Source organism: Manis javanica, chromosome 2, assembly GCF_040802235.1.
Source record: "Manis javanica isolate MJ-LG chromosome 2, MJ_LKY, whole genome shotgun sequence".
NCBI lineage: Eukaryota > Metazoa > Chordata > Mammalia > Pholidota > Manidae > Manis > Manis javanica.
Window position 1 is genome coordinate 92,733,536 of NC_133157.1, and position 21,205 is coordinate 92,754,740.

Here is a 21,205-nt window from a genome sequence, read left to right on the forward strand (position 1 = left end):
ATCAAAGAATTAAATGTAAAAGCTGAAATTTTTAAATTCTTAGAACGAGAAAATATTTATGACCTTGGATTTAGCTTTGAATTCTTAGATATGACACCAAAAACATGAACAACAACAAAAAGAAAAATTGGAACTCACAAAACTTAAAAACATTTTTGCATCAAAGGACATTATCAAAAAGTGAAAAAGACATCTGAAAAAAATGGAAGAAAATATCTGCAAGTCATACACCTCTTAGGGGCCCCACTGTCCACAACATACACAATGCTTAGAATTCAACAAGACAAGTAGGATAATTAAAAAGTGGTCAAAGGATATGAATAGATATTTCTCTAAAGAAGGAATACAAGTGGGCAACAAGCACATGAAAAATGCTTTCAGTCATTAGGGGAATGCAAATCAAAGTCAATGAGATAACACTTCACACCCACTAGGATGGCCAAAGCCACAAGGACAAGTAAGTGCTGTGGAAGACAAGGAGACATCAAACATGAAATGATGCAGACACTTTGGAAAATAGTCTGGCAGCAGTTCCTCCAAAAGTTAAACATCAGTTACCATGTGACCCAGCAATTCCACTCCTAGGTATTACCCAAGAAAACATGTCCACACAAAAATCTGTACACAAATATTTATAGCAGCATTATTCATAATAGCCAAAAAGGAAACCCAAATCTAATAAGCTGTACCATATGCCAGACCACATGCCAGACCATAACTGCAAGTAAGCTGGGAGAGAAACTGGGCAGGATATTAGGTCAGACTTTAAATACACCCGTTCAAACTGAACCAGTGTTCACTGAACCAACAGAGCAAAACATGGGGTGTAAAACCTCACGCGCAGAAGTGAACAGAAGTCAGCAAACTGCTGGTGGGGCTGGGTCCAGCCTGCCCAGTCTTTGTACATGTTTCTCTGGGACACAGTGCACCCATCTGCTGCTGGTGGCTGTCTGGGGTTGTGACGGCAGAGGAAGCAGGTGCCGGCAGACCTCTGTGGGAGGGTGTGCCAACTCACCCTGCTGCACAGCCTGGATGGCAGAAGCCAGAGCCACTCAGGGCTGCAGACACCAGCTCAAAACAGACACATCCCCTCCTGTCATCAGATGCACAGGCCCAATAAGATAAATACTATTCACAAAGGAACTCCAGTAATCCTTGGCTCATTCTTGGCCTGCTTCCCAGCTTCACTTCACCACCCTCCTCAGACCCCAACTACTAGAACCTGACTCCCTACAACAAAGAGGTAAGCCCAGCATTCCAACCAGGAAACCTCAAGGCACACCACCTTAAGTGTGGGCTGGCACATTCCACATAAAATGTGGACATCCCTCAAATGGCACGCAGAGGATCACACACATGTGATCCTCTTCACCTCCTCTTCCCTCCTTCCTCTTCCATCCTTCCCTTCACATCCTCTTCACCTCCTCCAGAGCCCACAGCAACCACTCATCTTGGTCCTGTGAGGGCATCCCACACACCCTGGGCTGTGACCTGGGGCTGGCTGTCATCCCCAAGCTCCCCGGAGTGTCTGGCCCATGGAGCCTATTCCAGGACACCTGTTGTCAGACACAGGCATGTGTGGCTTCCAGCTGACAAGACGGGGCTGCAGACAGTCCCAGGCGCATCTGATCAGGCCTCCCTGCCCGTCTCTGTGCGATGCTGGCTGTGGGTGTGTAGGAAGCCACTGCACAGCCTACCCACCACACAGAGAGTCTCCATGTTGTCCCAGCAAACTTATCTTAGTCATTCTGGAACCGTGTAATGATTGCTTCAGTCTCTAACAAAATCACGCTACACATGAATGAGACCAAAAAAAAAAAAAAAATTAATCCAGCCTTCCTTAGAAATTTTGAAAAATATAGAAATATACATAAAAGGAGTAAAGTCCCATGTTTCTTCTATTGAAGAAGCACTGCTGTGACTTACCCCTGAACTAATGCCCCCCCCAGGGCACACGGCACAGGTCAGAGACTGCACGCAGCTTCTCTCACCACCTGCACCGTTTCCCCACAGACCACTTCAGAGGGGCCCTCAGGGTACTGGTCCCAGAAAACCCAGCAGCTGCAGGAGGTGAGCAGCCGACCTGGGCCAGAGATGATTGTGAGGATCTGGCCACCGGGACCCAGACACGAGGGCCCAGCAGGTGGGCCCACGGCTCGGTGTCCTGCCTTTCATCCCTGTACTCTCTCTACAGGGTCCCTTGCGCTGCATCAGCAGCCAGCAAACCTTTGACAGCCCAGTGAAGCCTGGGGATGATTTTTTTAGATGCATAAACTCAAGAACAAAGTGACCCTGTCAAATACCAAAATATTTTTAAAAACAAATTACATAGTATTAGTAGTACTATGTAATAAAACCCCAGGGGTGATGGATATGCAGGCTTCGTGAGTGGCTCGGTCATGACTGTGTGTCATGAAAAGACCTGCTCTCTCCCAGAAGCCAAGTGGAGGTCCTGCTGACCATGTCTGTGACAGATGGGCCACTAATTTCAATTAGAAGAATGGAAACAAAGATGTGCATTTTCTCCTGTCCAAGCTCACAGAACCAGAGGAACAGGAAGAGGCCCTGCCCTGAGAATCTCCCAGGCTGACCCTCAGCCTGAGTTTTGGGGAAGGAAACACACAGCCATTGTGGGAGAGGGATGTGTGGAAGAGCAGCCCTGGACTCTGGCATTAGAGAGAGTCATCCCTAAGAGCTCAGGTGATGTAGCCACACCTGCCCAGCCCATCACGGAGCACCTTCTCTGCTGTAGCTCAGGGTAAGCAGTGAGATGACACCATTTGAGAAAGGCCAGAGTCCAGCTCAGAGTTTTGGGCTGCGGCAGGTCCCAGAAGGGTGCCCCACCTTCGTCAGCGCAAAGGCCAGGGTCCCATCATCCTCGGTGGAAAGGTCAAGTAGCTTCTGGTAGAATGCTCCATCATACGGCCCGTCTATTTGCAGCGCTTTTCTGGAGGGGGAGCACAGAAGACAGGATGGCAGAGCTGCCTGGAGCCCATTCTTTAAATGCTAGCACCCACACTACATCTGAGGGGCCCACCTCCTCCTGACACTAAACTCGGCCCTGGGTGTCAGGGTTAAAATAAGACTTGCAAGACCTGACCCCTGGCAGCATGTCTCCCATTTGGGGTCAGGGCCAGGGACGGAGGAAGGGCAGGGCCAGGGAGGCCGACAGCACGGAGCAGCACTGCCCCCTGCAGGCTCAGCCAACCCAAGACGGGGCTCAGGTTTCCAGAGCAGCCTGCCTTGCTTCTCTAGAAATCAGAAGTGAACTCAGGGCGGAGAGGCTCTGAACCCCACCAGGCTGGCGTCGGGGGCAGGACACCATGCCAGGCCTCACCTCTCCTCCGGAAATTCCTCCAGGTACCGCTCCACCCGCCGGTACAGAGGGTAGAGGCCCTCGATGTCCAGCATGTCCAACATCTGCACCTGGAGGGTTTTGTACAGAAGACAGTCCTTCGGTAACCCCGAGCGCTCCGGGGGGATTTTTCCTACCAAGAACATCAGGGAGAATGAGAGGTTACTGTCAGGATGAAGAAGGTGCGTAGGCCACACCCGCCTCACGGAGCGGTTGGGCCTGCGAGTCACTCTGTGCCTTTTGCTCCTGCAGCTTCCATCCCACCAGGCCAGACCAAGTGAAGAGATGGCCCTGTTTTAATAACAAGGCACAAAACCTAAACGACCATGCCAACGCCTCCCAAGTCTGTGAGGCCGTGCCTGTGGAGCCCAGAGGCACCCCACACCAGGGTGGGCAGCACAGCATGGAGCTGCTCTTGCAGAGACTCTGTACACACCCATTCTCAGGTTCCTGCTGTGACCAGGGCTGGGGGGCTGGGGAGATAGGGGTCCCAGCCCACTCCCACCCTTTGAGGGGCAGCCATGGCCATGTGCAGTCGTGTGCTCTGACCACTGACCTCCCACTGCTGGCAGGGTATGTGTGGCCACTACAGAAAGAGTAAAAGTGCACAGGCCCAGCTGGAGGGGATTTGTTAAACTAGAGGCCACCCACACAGTGGATACCTACCTCGTGGCCAATAAAAGTCCAAAAACACATTTGCTGATGTAGATACAGATTTGTGCTAACTAGGCAAAAACAGTAGGTTACAGAATGGTAAGTGGATCGTGATCTTGTATTAAGACTGGAGGTCCCACGGGTCATGCATGCATGCCTGGGAAGGTCTGGAAGACCCACAATACAGTAACCAGTGTCCATCATGTCCCCCCAGCAGGCTGCCTCTGCTTACGGGAAGAGGCACCCAGTGTGGGCATAACCTCACCAGAACTTTCTGAAATGATCAGTTTCACTCTGGCACCAGAGAAAAACCCACAGGATTCATTTGTGCTAAGAAAAACCGGGCCTGGGGGACAGGTCTAGGGAGAATTGCACCTGGACAATCACGCAGCATAAACAACAGGCCTACAAAACACAGGAGCAGGGCTGTCTTCCCTATCCTTCATCATATCCCCATGGCCATCTGCAGGGGGTCCTCAGAGACCACAGGCGTCTGCAGCCCAAACCCAGAATAGACTGAGCCTCCCTAGTCAACCCCCAAAATAAGTTAATAGATGTGGCTCCATATGCCACAGACCTGAGTGTGTGGTGGGGCTGCCAGTGGGCAACCACGTGACCCGTGAGCAGTCACAGAAAAAGCCCAAACCAGACATTGGGCCACTTCCAAGCATGACAGCCACCAAGTCACAGCCGGCCCTCCAGCAGGTCTGAGGATGTAGCCACAGACCTGTGGTCATGCCTGTCTGCAAACTGCCATCTGTTGGGCCACCCTGGCCCCAGGGGCCTCACACTGGAGGACTCCCAACGTTCTAGGTTTCAGTTCTCCACCTAAGGACCAGGCCAAGGACAACCCCCAGAGTGGCAATGAGGAGAAGGGACCAATGGTGGGAGCACACAGCGCCCCACGGAGGTCACACAGACCCTAGGCACTGCTGGGGGAAAGCCCCATGCCCAACCATGAGCCATGGTTTAGAAACCCAGATAAAAAGGCGTGAAGGGATCTCCCCTCCCAAGGCTGATGGCAGCAGGCCCAGCACTGGGAGCCCCGAGGCACCCAGGCTGCTCCCACAGAAGCTCTGCGAGGTCTGGCAAGACATGCCATAGGCTCTACCACCCCAGCCCAGCCTGGCCTACCTTGGCACCGCAGGCTTCTGCTGAAAGGGCTGGCCTCACAGACGTGCGGGCCCCGGGGGCTGGGCCCCCGCCGCAGCACACCTGCCCTGCCCCTGTCCGAGCCACTCAGCAGCACCCGCGTGATGACGTGCACCAGCTCCCGGATCACAGCCCGTGTACAGTGGGGCCCGCTGGCCAGGCCGTTGGATGGGAAGAAGAACGGCTTCAGATGGTGGGCCAGCTCGCTCCAATCAGCCACAGGGCTGCACACGTCTCTGCAGCCATAAATCAGCTCACCGTTCTTCAGGCAGGAGAGAGACAGGGAAGTCACCTCCAACAGGCTGCTGGAAGCCCGCTGCTCACCCACAGGCAGGCAGAGGGGCCCTGATGCTCACCGTGCCTGCTGCACTCTCCAGGGAAGCCATCCCCACACCCGATGCCACCCACCAAGAGACAAAGCCCATGGAAATGTGAAAAGAAGGAAAGTTCTCAGAAACCTTCAGTGCAGAACACAGCACATTAGGCTCGAGGCAAACTGGCCCAAGGCTCCCCAGCACCCCGCCCATTCCTCAAGGGGCCGCAGGACATGGTGCTGAGGGACCAACCACATCAGTCTGACCCTGAGCAGGCAACCTCGGCCAGTGTGGAGCTCTGCCGGCTGCCAACACCAAGAGGGCTTCTGTCCTCGGAGGCAGGCTCCTGCCAGCAGAGGTGAGGCCGTCAGCATCACTAGTGCCTCCTAAACCCAAGTCCAGCAAAGAAACACCCTCCAGCACCCATGTTCCCAGGGCCGCAGGCAGCAGCACCCAGTGGGCACAGCTCTGATTTTTACCAGGGTATGTGTGTCTGGGGGAGACCCACAGCCCTGGGCAGCAGCTGACCCCAGGGGAGGGATGGCCCTCAAGGACCCACATGCCTTGACACACAGCATAGTTCCCTCCACACCAGAGGTCTGGTCTGCGTGACCAACAGAACAGAGCGGAGCAACAGCACATCCTGCAAGGTTAAGTTAAAAGGTCCTGTGGCCATGTCGAGCAGCCTGAGGGAGCCCAAGTGGCCAGCAACTAAGGCCTCCTGCCAATGGCCATGGGGGCGCCATCCAGGAGCAGCTCCTGGCCCCCGCAGGCCTTCAGTGTGAACACAGCCTCCAGAGGGAGCAGGAGCCAGGCCACAGGAGGTGACATGGCAGCTGTCATGCAGAATAGGTAATACCCAAGACAGTCCTGCTCTGCCCCCAGAGGCAGATGGGAGTCAGTGCATTACAACAAGAGGGGAACAGGGTGCCCCTCCTTAGGGAGGCCCTGGGATCCCTGGCAGAGCTCACAAACGTGGGTGTGCAGGAGAAGCCACAAGGGGACACTGACTCTGAGGGAGCCTCACAGTTTTGGGGTGTGCCCAGCAAGGGGAAGCAGGACCCCCAGGGGAAAGCAGGCCAAGACCAAGTGCCCAGCAAGGCCAGCACCTCAGGCTGCAGCCAGGAGGTGGGGCCAGGGCTCCACTAGTGGGAGTGAGCGCTGGACAGAGGGAGGCCTCCTCTCCCAGCGTCTGAAGTCCAGGTAGACAGGCATTCAAAGGTCTGGTACATTCAGTTGGAGAGCCATCATCCCAAGCTCCACAGCCACCCATGTGTCTCGTGAGCACCACTAGGCAGATAAGAAGGATCCATCAACACAAAGTGGCACAATGTGACCCAGAAAGTCTCAGCCTACCAGAGCCTCAGACCAGGCCTGCCGGCCAGTGAGTAACACTCCCCAGAGCACCGCCTGCACAGGCATCACCAAGCCACTTTTCAACCTCCAGACTGCTCCCGGCCTTTTCTCATGCTGGTGGCGACAGAGCGGCAGGCATCCAGGCCTATCAGTCTCGAGGGACAGGGCAGCCCAGCCGGCAGACCCAGACTCACCCCCCCATCTTCCAAACAGGGTTCAGTTGGGACAAAACACCAGCCTCACTATAGGTTCCAAATAAATCCCCAGAGAAAACGGAATCTATCTTAAGGATTTAAATATAAAATCCTAAAGTCTTTATATGAATTAAAAATAAAAAGTGACTTTGAAACACATCCTCCTTTTCTAGATTCAGGAAGTAGAGACAGATGGGGTAAGCCAGTCAAAACCAGGCTCCCCCCTCTCTGAGGGGCCCGGTGTGCAGGGCAGGCCCACCCCATCGGGCAGGACCTACTGCTCAAGGCTGTCCAGGCTCCACCTCTTGGTGTCCACACCAGTCCAGGCCTGGAGCCTGTTGCGAACTCACACTGTCACACTTCAACGGGACAGCACAGGAGCTGAACCAGGCAGAGGCGAGGAGGAGGGTGACGAGGACCTCGGGGCACATGTCCGACACAGACCAGGCCTGCTCTCCTCTCCCCACACTCTCTGCCATGCCTCCCCCAACACACCCAACTCGGTCACAGCAGGCAGGCTGGGGAACCACAGGCTCAGCAGCCAGTCAGGGTGCCAGCCATAGTGGCAATGAGGCAGCCAAAGATGCCCATGCCAGATGGCAATGCTTCGCGTGTGGATCCCTTCCAGCAGCCAGGACGCCAAGGAATGGCACCAGGGACTGTTGAGAACTTGCTCACTGACAGAGATCTTTCAAATATAGCAAAAGCACACCCTCCAGACCCCCTGCCTCGACTGCACAGGCCACCAAGATGCAGCCTGAAACCTTCAGGGACCTCCTCACCCAGAATCAGAGTCAGCCGCCAAGGGACCCCACCCAGACTCCCCAGTGGCCAGGGACATGATATCACACACCCCAGGTTACAGGCTGCTGTCCTGTGGAGTGAGGCTTGGGAAAAGGACCCAAAGGGCTTGCCAAGGCAGCCTGTCTGCGACATCCTTGTCCATGAGGTCACAGAGCCCCATCAGGACCAGAGGTGTGTGGGCGTGTTCAGACACCTGCCAGCCCCACCCCAAAAGTGTGGTGAACCAGAGCGACTCTTACCTTAAATATCTTCAAGTTGTTCTGTGCCTCCTGCAACAAGCTTTTCAGGGCAAAGTGCATTCTCTGTTTGTTTCTAGAGGGGAAGTGTTATTGACAGAATCACAGGTAGTCTTTGCAGCCACCTGCCCATGGCTCAGGGGAAGTACCTGGGAGTGGCCCCATGAGGTCCCTGAGCTTCATGGCTTAAGGAGCCACATTCTCCCCAGCCCTCCTCACGGACACCCCCAGTCCCACCTGCCCTCCACCCACAGAGAACCTGCAGGAACCTATGGCAAGAACCCTGACAGTCTGTGGATAAGCAGCCCCCACTCACAGATCACCTCTACCACCCTCATCTACAGGGAAGGCAGCTCTAGGGACAAAGGAGCAGGGCTCTCTTACCCTGAGTAGAGATCGAGGGGACAGTATTTACTTATCTGCTGCCACTTCCCAGTCGCCACCTGTTAAGAAACCACCCGGTGGTGTCAATGACTTGCTTTGGGCAGCACAGGGCAACTCCAGCTCACAGGACAGCCAGAGTGACTGTGAGGTGACAGGTGATCCAGCAAATGCTGGGCCCTCTGAGTGCACATCACCAGCAGGGAGGGTGGGCGTCTGGCTCCTACCCCAGGAGACTTTGGCCCTCCTGCGAGCCTCATGTATCTGCTCCCCCATGGGAGAAGGAAAGCAGCTCCCTTCAAAATGATGTGGTTGAATTCTGGTAATCAGATGAACAAATCTTTAAAACTACAATATCCAGGAAGGGGAGAGTGTGGCTAACAAGTAATTTCACGTTGGTGAGAGATAAATTGGCACAACATTTCTGAAAGGCAACTTGCTGGTTTCCATCAAAATTTTACATGTAAGTGTCCCCTGACTGGGTACATCGATGAGGAAGGAGCAAGGCAAGGCCGTTCACCGCAGCCTGACCACAGGAGCGAGCTCTGGAACCCACTGCGTGAAGCACAGCACGCCCACTCTCATGGACACTGCTCTCCAGGACCAGGGAAGCCACGTGCCGAATGAATGAAGGATATGCAGCCATGAATGGAAAGAGCTGAGCTGGAAATCACAAAGTGTGATCCAAGGGGAAGGGGAAAAGCAGAACTGAAAATGATGTCACTTTTGCTCAAAAAACTGAACACAAACATACATGGTACGTGTATGTATGCAAACATGAGCTGGAAAAGCCTTGAAGGACATAACAACCAACAGTCCTCTAGCTCTATTTAAGTGAAAGAAGCGAAGAACAGAACAATTACATATGGTAAGAATGCTTTGCACATGGGCACATCTCAGACCACAGGGAAGGGCATTGCCTTGTGCCCACTTGGCCAACATGTATGTCGTGGTGGCACAGGAAGAAGCCAGGAAGGACATAAAAATGGACATGTTATCTCATGCAGGCAGGTGACCTAATGCATACACTTCCATATTTTATCAGTTAAACAAGCAAATATTGCTTCATAATAAAAGCAGTTTTTAAAAACCCATTAAGTATGTTAAAAATGGCTGGTGACCATGGAAACTGTCTTTTAACAGCAGATGGCTCATGGACCTTTTTCCCCTAAGGACCTACAAGGTTACAGAACCTCCTCCACTGTATCACAGCAATGAGAAAATGGGAAAATTTGTCAGAATCAAAATTTCCAGAACTCAAAAATTAACCAAAGGCTGACAACAATCTGGGGAGGATTTACTCAAGAAAACAGCCAAATCTAAGTAGGAAAAGCAAGCTTCATGGCACTTTTAAAACCAGTCCCACTTCCTCTCCAAGTGAACCCTGAAAACCAACAAACTCACTCATGGCAAAAGCAGAAGCCTGGCAGCTGCCAGAGGGAACCTGGGAGGGCTTTCCAAAGCCTCTTTCCCAGAGAATGGTCATATCTGACTTTCTTTGCTTCCCATCTTCACTGACCAAACTCCAAGCTTACCAGGTGCCAAAGGGGTATTCCCCACCCAGGAGCATTTGTAAAAAAGTAACCAGAGGCAATTGTTTAACTTCATGGCTGCCTGAGATACTGAATAACAATTGTGGCAAACAATAGACCAACTCAGAGCCAAACAGAAAAGGCTGAGGAATGAGAGGTACGCAAGGCTCTGAAAAGCTCCAGCATATCCCAGGCATCCAGAAGGAATTTCAGACTTGCTAGACAAAGACTTTAAATCAAATACCTTAAGTATCCCTAGAGCAAAAGGAAACAAAGGACAAAAAACTGAGGGAAACGGGAAAGCAATGTCAAGAGAGCACCAACAGACAGAAATTACTAAAAGGTACCAAACAGATTTCATTCCTCCAGGGAGGAACCAAGATGGCAGCGTGAGTAGAGCAGCGGAAACCTCCTCCCAAAACCATATATATTTTTGAAAATACAACAAATACAACTATTCCTAAAAGAGAGATCAGAAGATACAGGACAACAGCCAGGCTACATCTACACCTGGAGAACCCAGCACCTTGCAAAGGGGGTAAGATACAAGCTACAGCCCAGCGGGACACAAGCGACACCCCTACCCCAGCTCCCGGCGGGAGGAGAAGAGTCACAGCAGGCAGGGACAGGGAGCCCAGGACTGCTAAATACTAGCCCTAGCCATCCGCACCAGAGCGCAGACACACATTGCATGGTGTGCTGGATATTAGGAAAATGGAATAGTAAAACCTGCGAGTGGGTCCCTGCAGCCAGCGCCCCTGGGACAAAGAAAAGTGAGCGCTTTTTGAAAGTCTTAAAGGGACAGGGGCCTCACAGCTGGACAGAAGCATCCTGGAACACTCAGCACAGCAGCTGGGAATCCCAGGGAACTCCGGGCACCCTAACCCCTGGGAGGCAGCACAGGTCTGAAGCCTGTCACAGCGATAAACAGCCTCCCGTCCATTCCCCCTCCAGTGCAGCTCCGCCATAGCAGGGGAGCATTCTGAGAGCAGCTGCACCGACTGCAACCGCCCAGAGCCTCCTCCACAGCCACCTGGGCCAGACCCAGAGACCCCATCAGTGCGCAGCTGCCCAGCACAAGCCACTAGGGGTCGCTGTTCTCACAGGAGAGGAAGGTGACTAGCAAGCAAGAAGGGACTTTGTTCTCCCAGCTGACACACATGCCAACTGCCCACGACTACCTCTATCACCATGAAAAGGCAGCAGAATTTGAACCAGTCAAGAATAATCCAGACAACCCCCGAGAGGGAGCCTGGGGAGAGAGATTTAACCAATCTGCCTGAAAAAGAATTCAAAACAAAGGTCATAACCATGCTGATGGAGCTGCAGAGAAATATGGAAGAGCTAACGGATAAAGTTGGGAGGAAGAATACAAAAATAAAACAATCTCTGGAAGGACTTAAGAGTAGACTGCATGAGGTGCAAGAGGCCATTAATGGAATAAAAATCAGAGAACAGGAATGCAGAGAAGCTGACGAATAGAGAGATAAAAGGATCTCCAGGAATGAATGAATATTAAGAGAACTGTGTGACTAATCCAAACAGAACAATATCTGCATTATAGGGGTACCAGAAGAAGAAGAGAGAGAAGAAGGGATAGAAAGTATCTTTGAAGAAATAAAAGAAAACTTCCCTAAACTGGGGGAGGAAATAGTCTCTCAGATCACGGAAGCCCACAGAACTCCCAATACAAAGGACCCAAGGAGGACAACACCAAAACACATAATAATTAAATGACAAAGATCAAAGACAAGGACAGAGTATTAAAGACAGCCAGAGACAGGAAAAAGGTCATCTACAAAGGAAAACCCATCAGACTATCAACAGACTTCTCAACAGAAACCTTACTGGCCAGAAGAGAATGGCATGATATATTTAATGCAATGAAACAAAAGGGCCTTGAACCAAGAATACTGTATCCAGCAGGATTATCATTTAAATATGAAGGAGGGATTAAACAATTCCCAGACAAGCAAAAGCTGAGGGAATTTGCCTCTCAAAAACCACCTCTCAAAAACCACCTCTACAGGGTATTTTAGAGGGACTGCTCTAGATGGAAGCACTCCTAAGGCTAAATAGATGTCACCAGAGAAAATAAAATCACAGCAAAGAAAGTAGACCAACCAAATTGTGGGCTCAAAATATTATGACTCAGCTGTTCTTCTCTATTAATCAGTGATGATGAATGTAGTGTGTGCCTTAAAAGAATGCTGTATCTTAACCAAGGCCAGTTCCCGCAACATAATTACCTCCCCTATTGTGTTGTGCTGGGGAATGTTGCGGAGGGAGTTGTGCATTGAGATCACAAGCCAATGGTTGTATGCATGAGATCACCAACTGTCCTTGGATGTATTTGTGTGACTTAATAAATACGAGAGGTGACCTCTCAGCACCACTCTTGAGCTGGTATGCCTTGAGTCCCCTAGCTGGCCTACTCAAGTCTTCGATATCTCATCACATCACCTCCTTTATCTGCGGGTCGGAGACAGGAAAGAAGCCAACAGAAACACTAACTAAAAGCAAAAATCAACTACACACAAAAGAAGTCAAAGGAAACACAAAAGTGCACAGAATAAAACACCTAACATATAAATAATGGAGGAGGAGGAATAAGAAGGGAGAGAAAGATTCATCAGACTGTGTTTATAATAGCTCAATAAGTGAGTTAAGTTAGACAGTTAGATATTAAAGAAGCTACCCTTGAACCTTTGGTAACCATGTATCTAAAGCCTGCAAGGGCAATAAGTACATATCTTTCAATAATCACCCTCAATGTAAATGGACTGAATACAACAATCAAAAGACACAGAGTGACAGAATGGATAAAAAACCAAGACCCATTTATATGGATTTACTGTGGAATTTTACCAGATGTACAGAGAAGACATAATTCCCATTCTCTTTAAAGTTTCCCAAAAAATAGAAGAGGAGGGAATACTCCCAAACTCATTCTATGAAGCCAACATCACCCTAATACCAAAACCAGACCACACTAAAAAAGAAAATTATAGACCAATATCACTGATGAACATAGATGCAAAAATACTCAACAAAATTTTAACAAACCAAATTCAAAAATACATCAAGAGGATCACACACCATAACCAAGTGGGATTCACCTCAGGGATGCAAAGATGGTACAACATTCAAAAATCCATCAACATTATCCACCACATCAACAAAAAGAAACACAAAAACCACATGATCATCTCCATAGGTGCTGAAAAAGCATTCAACAAAATTCAACATCCATTCATGATAAAAACTCTCAACAAAATGGGCAGAGTGGGCAAGTACCTCAACATAATAAAGGCCATATATGAAAAACCCACAGCTAACATCATACTGAACAGCGAGAAGCTGAAAGCTTTTCCTCTGAGATTTGGAACAAGACAGGGATGCCCACTCTCCCCACTGTTATTCAACATAGTACTGGAGGCCCTAGCTATGGCAATTAGACAAAACAAAGAAATACAAGGAATCCAAATTGGTAAAGAAGAAGTCAGACTGTCACTATTTGCAGATGAGATGATATTGTACATAAAATACTCTAAAGACTCCACTCCAAAACTACTAGAACTGATATCGGAATTCAGCAAAGTTGGAGGATACAAAATTAATACACAGAAATCTGTGGCTTTCCTATACACTAACAATGAACTAACAGAAAGAGAAATCAGGAAGACAACTCCATTCACAATGGCATCAAAAAGAATAAAATACCTAGGAATAAACCTAACCAAGGAAGTGAAAGACCTATACCCTGAAAACTACAAGACACTCTTAAGAGAAATTAAAGAGGACACTAACAAATGGAAACTCATCCCATGCTCTTGGCTAGGAAGAATTAATATTGGCGAAATGGCCATCCTGCCCAAAGCAATCTACAGATTCAATGCAATCCCTATCAAATTACCAACAGCATTCTTCAATGAACTGGAAAAAATAGTTCTAAAATTCATATGGAACTACCAAAGACCCCGAATAGCCAAAGCAACCCTGAAAAGGAAGAATAAAGTGGGGGGGGGGTCTCACTCCCCAACTTCAAGCTCTACTACAAAGCCACAGTAATTAAGACAATTTGGTACTGGCACAAGAACAGACCCACAGACCAGTGGAACAGAATAGAGACTCCAGACATTAACCCAAACATATATGGCCAATTAATATACGATAAAGGAGCCATGGATATACAATGGGGAAATGACAGCCTCTTCAACAGTTGGTGTTGGCAAAACTGGACAGCTCCATGCAAGAGAATGAAACTGGATCATTAGCTAACTCCATACACAAAAGTAAATTAGAAATAGATCAAAGACCTGAATGTAAGTCATGAAACCATCAAACTCATAGAAAAAAACATAGGCAAAAATCTCTTGGACATAAACATGAGTGACTTCTTCATGAACATATCTCCACAGTCAAGGGAAACAAAAGCAAAAATGAACAAGTGGGACTATGTCAAGCTGAAAAGCTTCTGTACAGCAAAGGACACCACCAATGGAACAAAAAGGCATCCTACAGTATGGGAGAATATATTCATAAACGACAGATCCGATAAAGGGTTGACATCCGAAATATTTAAAGAGGTCACGCACCTCAACAAAGAAAAAGCAAATAATCCAATTAAAAAATGGGCAGAAGAGCTGAAGAGACAGTTTTCCAAAGAAGAAATTCAGATGGCCATCAGGCACATGAAAAGATGCTCCACATCACTAGTCATCAGAGAAATTCAAATTAAAACCACAATGAGATATCACTTCACACCAGTAAGGATCGCCACCATCCAAAAGACAAACAACAACAAATGTTGTTGCGGTTGCGGAGAAAGGGGAATCCTCCTACACTGCTGGTGGGAATGTAAACTAGTTCAACCATTGTGGACAGCAGTATGGAGGTTCCTCAAAAAGCTCAAAATAGAAATATCATTTGACCCAGGAATTCCACTTCTAGGAATTTACCCTAAAAATGCAGCAGCCCAGTTTGAAAAAGACAGATGCACCCCTATGTTTATCGCAGCACTATTTACAGTAGCCAAGAAATGGAAGCAACCTAAGTGTCCATCAGTAGATGAATGGATAAAGAAGATGTGGTACATATACACAATGGAATATTATTCAGCCACAAGAAGAAAACAAATCCTACCATTTGCAGCAACGTGGATGGAACTAGAGGGTATTATGCTCAGTGAAATAAGCCAGGTGGAGAAAGACAAGTACCAAATGATTTAATTCATCTGTGGATTATAAGAACAAAGAAAATAACTGAAGGAGCAAAACAGCAGCAGACTCGGCATGGGAGAAAGGGGAGGGCTGTACAACACAGAGAAGACAAGTAGTGATTCTACAACATTTTGATATGCTGATGGACAGTGACTGTAAAGGGGTTTGTGGGGGGGACCTGGCATCGGGGAAAGCCTAGTAAACATAATATTATTCATGTAATTGTAGATTAATGATAACAAAAAAGAAAGAAAGAAAAGGGGGATTACTCCCTGATAGGATAAAACTAATTGTAAATTAACAATTAATGCATGCTTTAAATATCCTTACTTTTGATCATTTAAAGGGTGTCAGATGATCAGCTATGGAAATACATTTTTCTGATAATATTCCTTTCTCTTAAAAAAAAAAAAAAAGGAGTTCCTGTGTGTTGATCTCCAATAAGTTATTCACAATGGTATAAATGGCATATCAAAGTGTGGACAAAGGGTCTGTTTGTGTTTATACAGAGGATCAAAGCCTAATTTGGCTACCCAGAAAAAGAATTAAGATATGATATGAAGAAGAACTTCCAACATCAACATTCTCTGAAAGAGTTATTCCAGAAAATGATCATCAAACAACTTCAACAAAGATCTTGGCGCTGCTGCAGTTGTAGCTGCATTCATCCCACCGGATCCTGGACTTGCCATTGGAATGAAGAAGGAGATATCTAAGCTGGCCTGTGCATACAGTAAAACAACAAATTTGACTGGATCTATATTGTTGGAACTCAACCAAGAATTAGGAGAAGTGCAAGTTGCAGCACTCCAAAATCTTTTGACTATAGACTATCTACTGTTAAAAGAACATATGGGATATGAACAGTTCCCAGGAATGTGTTGTTTTAATTTGTCTGATTTTTCTCAAACTATTCAAATTCAGTTAGACAATATGCATCATATCATTGATAAGTTTTCACAAATGCCTAGGGTGCCTAACTGGTTTTTTTGGTTTCACTGGATATGGCTGGTAATTGTAGTTCTGCTTTGGTTATGTAGCTGTATTCCTATTCTGTTAATGTGTGTACACAATTTAATTAGTAGTTTAAAACCTATATGTGCTTATGTTACTCTACAATAAGATATGTCAAAGAAATAATCAATCTTCCCATGTTTTCTTCCATCTGCTACTTCTATAGCCTTTCTTCTTCATTCCTAATTACAACTTTTAAGTAGAATTCGTGCCTCATATCGAAATTACCGAGTATCATAATTCTTCCAAGTGGTAAAGATACCTCAAGACAAATGCTGGGCATAGAAGCCACAGGGCATAAATCTGCAAAGAAGTAAAAAGCTAACCTTTTCAAACTAATATTGCTTCTCTCTCACTTGCCAACTTTACATTTCCCTGTATGGCCCCGGAAGATGACTGGTTAGCCAGAGACGGGTAAGATTCCTCAAGGGAGGAACAACCTAAGAAAGGCACAGTCGCAGGGGGGCCATCAGGTGAGAAATTGGGGAGCAACAGAGGTGAGGCTTAGAACCTCACCCCCCCCCCCTGTTTTGAGAGAAATCTTCTGCATCTGTGGATGTTTTGTTGCCCTTGTCTAGCTTGGATTAATACTTACTCTATAGGCACACACCTGATCATCTACATTTGCCCTCTTAGAGCAGTAAACTATGTTTTCTACCTTTATCTTGCATCTACCTACCACTTCAGCATTTTATTTAAAAAAAAAAATAAATAATAATAATAATAATAATAATAAGGGAGAAATGTGGGATTCACATAGAAATCAAGTATAAAAATCAAACGAATATTCATATTTGACCTGATTGTTTATAGTTCATAATGCGTGATCAAAACCAAAAGTTTCTGTGATGACTGCCCTTGCACTGTTCACCATGTAAGAACTTATTCACCATGTAAGAACTTGTTCATTATGCTTCAGAAGATTGGAGACTGTGGAGAATTAGGCTTGGGGTTGATTAATGATTGTGCATTGAGTCCCCTATACAGAATTTTATTGTTGTTAACAACCATTTGATCAATAAATATGAGAGATGCCCTCTCAAAAAAAAAAAAACAAAAACAGCAGCAGATTCACAGAACCCAAAAATGGACTAACAGTTACCAAAGGGAAAGGGATTAGGGAGGATGCGTGGGAATGGAGGGATAAGGGTGGAAAGGGGGCCTTACGATTAGCATGTATAATGTGGGGGGGGGGCACGGGGAGGGCTGTGCAACACAGAGAAGACAAGGAGTGATTCTACACCATCTTACTATGCTGATGGACAGTGACTGTAATGGTGTTTGTGAGGGGGACTTGGTGAAGGGGGGAGTCTAGTAAACATAATGTTCCTCATGTAATTGTAGATTAATGATACCAAAATAATAGAAAAAAAAGAAAAGGAACCAAATAGAAATTAGACAGCTGAAAAGTACAATAGCTAAAATCAAAAAGTCCCTGGAGGAGCTTGCCAGAAAACTTGAGTAGGTGGAATGAACTGAGTTTTAGGATAAAGTCAAGAGATCAACAAATCATAGTAAAACTGTCCAAAAAGAAATGGAAAATCTTGAAAGTATCTAGAGACAAATGACTCACAATGCACAAAAGACTCTCTATTAAAATTAACCATGAGACCGGAAGGCACGAGGGTGGCAGACCACCAGTGCTAAAAGAGAAAGACCATCACCAAGAATTGTTCATCTATAAAACTAAGCTTTGAAATGAAGGAAAAATTAAGACATGGCCAGATGAACAATAACTACAAATATCTGATGCTAGCAAACCTGCCCTACAAGAAATGCTGAGGAAAATTCTGCAGGTGAAATGAAAGGGCTCCAGACAGTAACTCGAATCCATATGAAGAAACAAAGGGCTCAGGGAAGGAACTGCAGGAACTGCATCGGTAAATATGAAAGACCATCTAAATACATGTTGTTTGTAACTTTTTTATCCTTTACCATTTAAAAGAAATAACATGGTCCCATTCACCACCACCCCCAGCATAAGGAAACTATTACAAATCTGTATCAACAAGCACACAATGTATAAAAGTTTAATTTGTAAAGACAGTAACCAATGGAGTGGAAGCAACAAAGCTGCACAAGAGAGCTTTTGTATACCATCAAGATTAAATTGGTACTAATTGAGCTAGATTGTTTAGGTTAAGATGTTAAATTAATACGAAGAACAACTAAGTAGAAAATCAGCAAGGAAGTAGAAGACTTGAGCAAAACTATTAACCTAACAAATACCTACAGAACACTCCACCCAACAACGGCAGATTGCGCATTCTAATCAAGTAAACATGAAACATTCTGGAAGAGAAACCATTTGTTAAACCACAATACAGTAAATTTAGGAAGTCATGAAATTATGTAAATATTCTCTAAACTCAGTGGAAGTTAGGAATCAGTAACAAGGAAATCTGAGAAACACAAATATGTGAAAATATATTCCCAATAAGTGAGTCAAAGAAGAAATCAGAAAGTAAGTTGAGATAAACTGAAATGAAAATACAATATAACAAAATTTGTGGGAAGCAGAGAACACAGTGCTTAGAGGGAAATTTGTACTTGTAAACTCCTATACTAAATCAATAACCTAATTTTCTACCCTAAAAAAAAAAACTAGAAAATATGACCAAACTGAACCCACTGCAAATAGAAGGAAGAAAAGAGTAAAGATTAGAGCAGACACAGATGAAGCAGAGAACAGAGGGGAAGTATGGAGAAAATGAACAAAACCAGAAGTTGTTTCTCTGAGATCAACTAATACAGTAATCCATTAGCTAGATCAAGAAAAGGACTCAAATGACTAAAATCAGGAATGAAAGAAATGCTATGGTGAGCAGCTTTGCAGAGCTAAAAAGAATGTTACAGGAATCCTATGAACAACCGTTTGCCAACAAATTAGATGAAATGGACAAATTCTTAGCAGTACACAACTGCCAAAACTGATTCAAGCAGAAATAGAGAATTCAAATAGACCAGTAAAAGGAGACTGAATCAGTAATCAAAAACCTTCCAACAAAGGAAATCCCAGGACTGGATGCTCCACTGTGAATTCTACACAACATGTAATGAAGAATCAACATAGATGCTCAAACTCTTCCAAACATTTGAAGAGCAGAGAAAAAGAAACACTTCTTAACTCATTCTGTGAAGCCACTTATTACCCTGGTTCCAAAACCAGACAAAACATCACTAGAAAAGAAAACCACAGACCAATATCCCTTAAGAAAAAAATCCTCAACAAAAACTAACAAACCAAATTGGCAACATAGGGATTATACACCTATACTCGTGTCATTTATCCCAGAAACACAGGGTGGTACAGCATATGAAAATCAATGTAATACACCACATCGGTAGAAAGATGCAAACACTTAGTGCTCATTTATGTAGATGCAGGACAAGCATTTGATAAAACCCAGCATCCTTTCATGACTGAAAAAAAGAAGCAAAACACTCAAAAATAGTGTCTGTGACAAACTCACAGTGAACACTCCACAGAGAAAACTTGACAGCTTCCCCCTAAGATCAGGAACGAGACAGGGAGGCCCACTCCTGCTACTTCTACACAACACTATGCTGGAAGTTCCAGCCAGAATTAGGGAGGAAACGAAGAAAGGGCATCCACATTCGGAAGAAAGAGGTGAAATTCTATTTTCAAATGGTTGTGTCATTTATCTAGAAAATCCTAAGAAACAACAAGAAATTAGAGCAAAGAAACAAGTTCATCAGGGGTGGCAGGATAAGAGATCAATACACAAAACCCAACTGCACATCTCACCTCACACCCACTAACTAGGATGGCCCCTCTCACAAAACAGAAAGGAGCAAGTGCTGGTCAGGATGTGGGGAAATTGCAACCCCTGTGCACTGCTGTAGGATGTGAAGTGCTGCAGCCGCCATGGAAAACTGCAGGGAGGTTCCTCATCATTAGAAACAGAGCTACATGTGATCCAGCAATTCCACTCCTGGGCATATACTTAAAAGAATTGAAGAGTCTCAAAAGATATTTGCACATGGATGTTCACAGCAGCATTATTCACAACAACAGAAAGGCAGACACAGCCCGAGAGTCCATTAGTGGATGAATGGATAAACGAGATGTGGTATGTGAATACAACAGAACATTATTCAGCCTTAAAAAGAAGGAAATTTGGACACATGTCACAGCACGGATGAATTTTGAGAACATTATGCTGAGTGAAAAAAGCCAGACACAAATGGAGAAATACTGTACGATTCCACTTTTATGAGGTCCCTACAGTAGTCAAATTCATAGGGATAGAAACTATGGTGGTGGTTGCCAGGAACTTGGGGAAGGAAGAAACGTGGAGTTGTTTAATGGGTACAGAGTTTCAGTGTGGCGAGAAATTAAAGATCTAAATAAATGGAAAGGCATCATCTGTCCATAGAGTATTAATACTCTTAAAGTGGCAACACCTCTCAAACCGATTTACAACACCTCCCAAACCCTATCAAAAATCCCAGGTGGTCTCTCTGAAGAAATTGAGAAGCTAAAGACATCTAAATTGGAAAGGAAGGAGTAAAACTCTATCCACAGACAACAAAATCCTATATACAGAAAACTCCAAAGAATCTACAAAAAAAAACCACTAGAGCTAATAAAAAATTCACTAAGTTACAGGGTACAAGATCAACACACAAAGATGAGTTGTGCTTCTATACACTAGCAATGAACAATCCAAAAAGGTAATTAAGGAAGCAATTGCATTTGTAATCACATTTACAATATTCCAAAAGAATAAAATACCTAGAAATAAATGTAATGAAGGTGGTGAAAGACTGTATATTGAAAACTACAAAACATTGCAGAAAGCAATTAAAGAAAACCTAGAAAAGTGGAAAGACAGCCAGGCAACAACATGATTATAAGACTTAATAGGACTTAATAGTGTTAGATGGCAATACTACCCAAAGGGTTTACAGATTCCTGCAATATGTCAAAATTCTAACAGCCTTTTTTTGCAGAAATGAAAAATCTA

At 46.0% G+C, this 21,205-nt stretch overlaps 1 protein-coding gene across 5 annotated transcripts in view; it reads right to left on the minus strand.

Annotated features, from left to right (window-relative positions):
* IPPK (inositol-pentakisphosphate 2-kinase) overlaps positions 1–21,205 on the minus strand; it is a 43,920-nt gene that overhangs the window by 7,684 nt on the left and 15,031 nt on the right. For all 5 annotated transcript variants that reach the window (XM_073228886.1, XM_073228887.1, XM_073228884.1 and 2 more), the window contains 5 exons: positions 8,450–8,508; positions 8,069–8,141; positions 5,144–5,423; positions 3,338–3,488; positions 2,845–2,947 (listed from right to left, as the gene is read on the minus strand). In XM_073228886.1, coding sequence (XP_073084987.1) covers positions 2,845–2,947; positions 3,338–3,488; positions 5,144–5,423; positions 8,069–8,141; positions 8,450–8,508 — 666 coding nt within the window. The remainder of the gene's footprint in view (positions 1–2,844; positions 2,948–3,337; positions 3,489–5,143; positions 5,424–8,068; positions 8,142–8,449; positions 8,509–21,205) is intronic.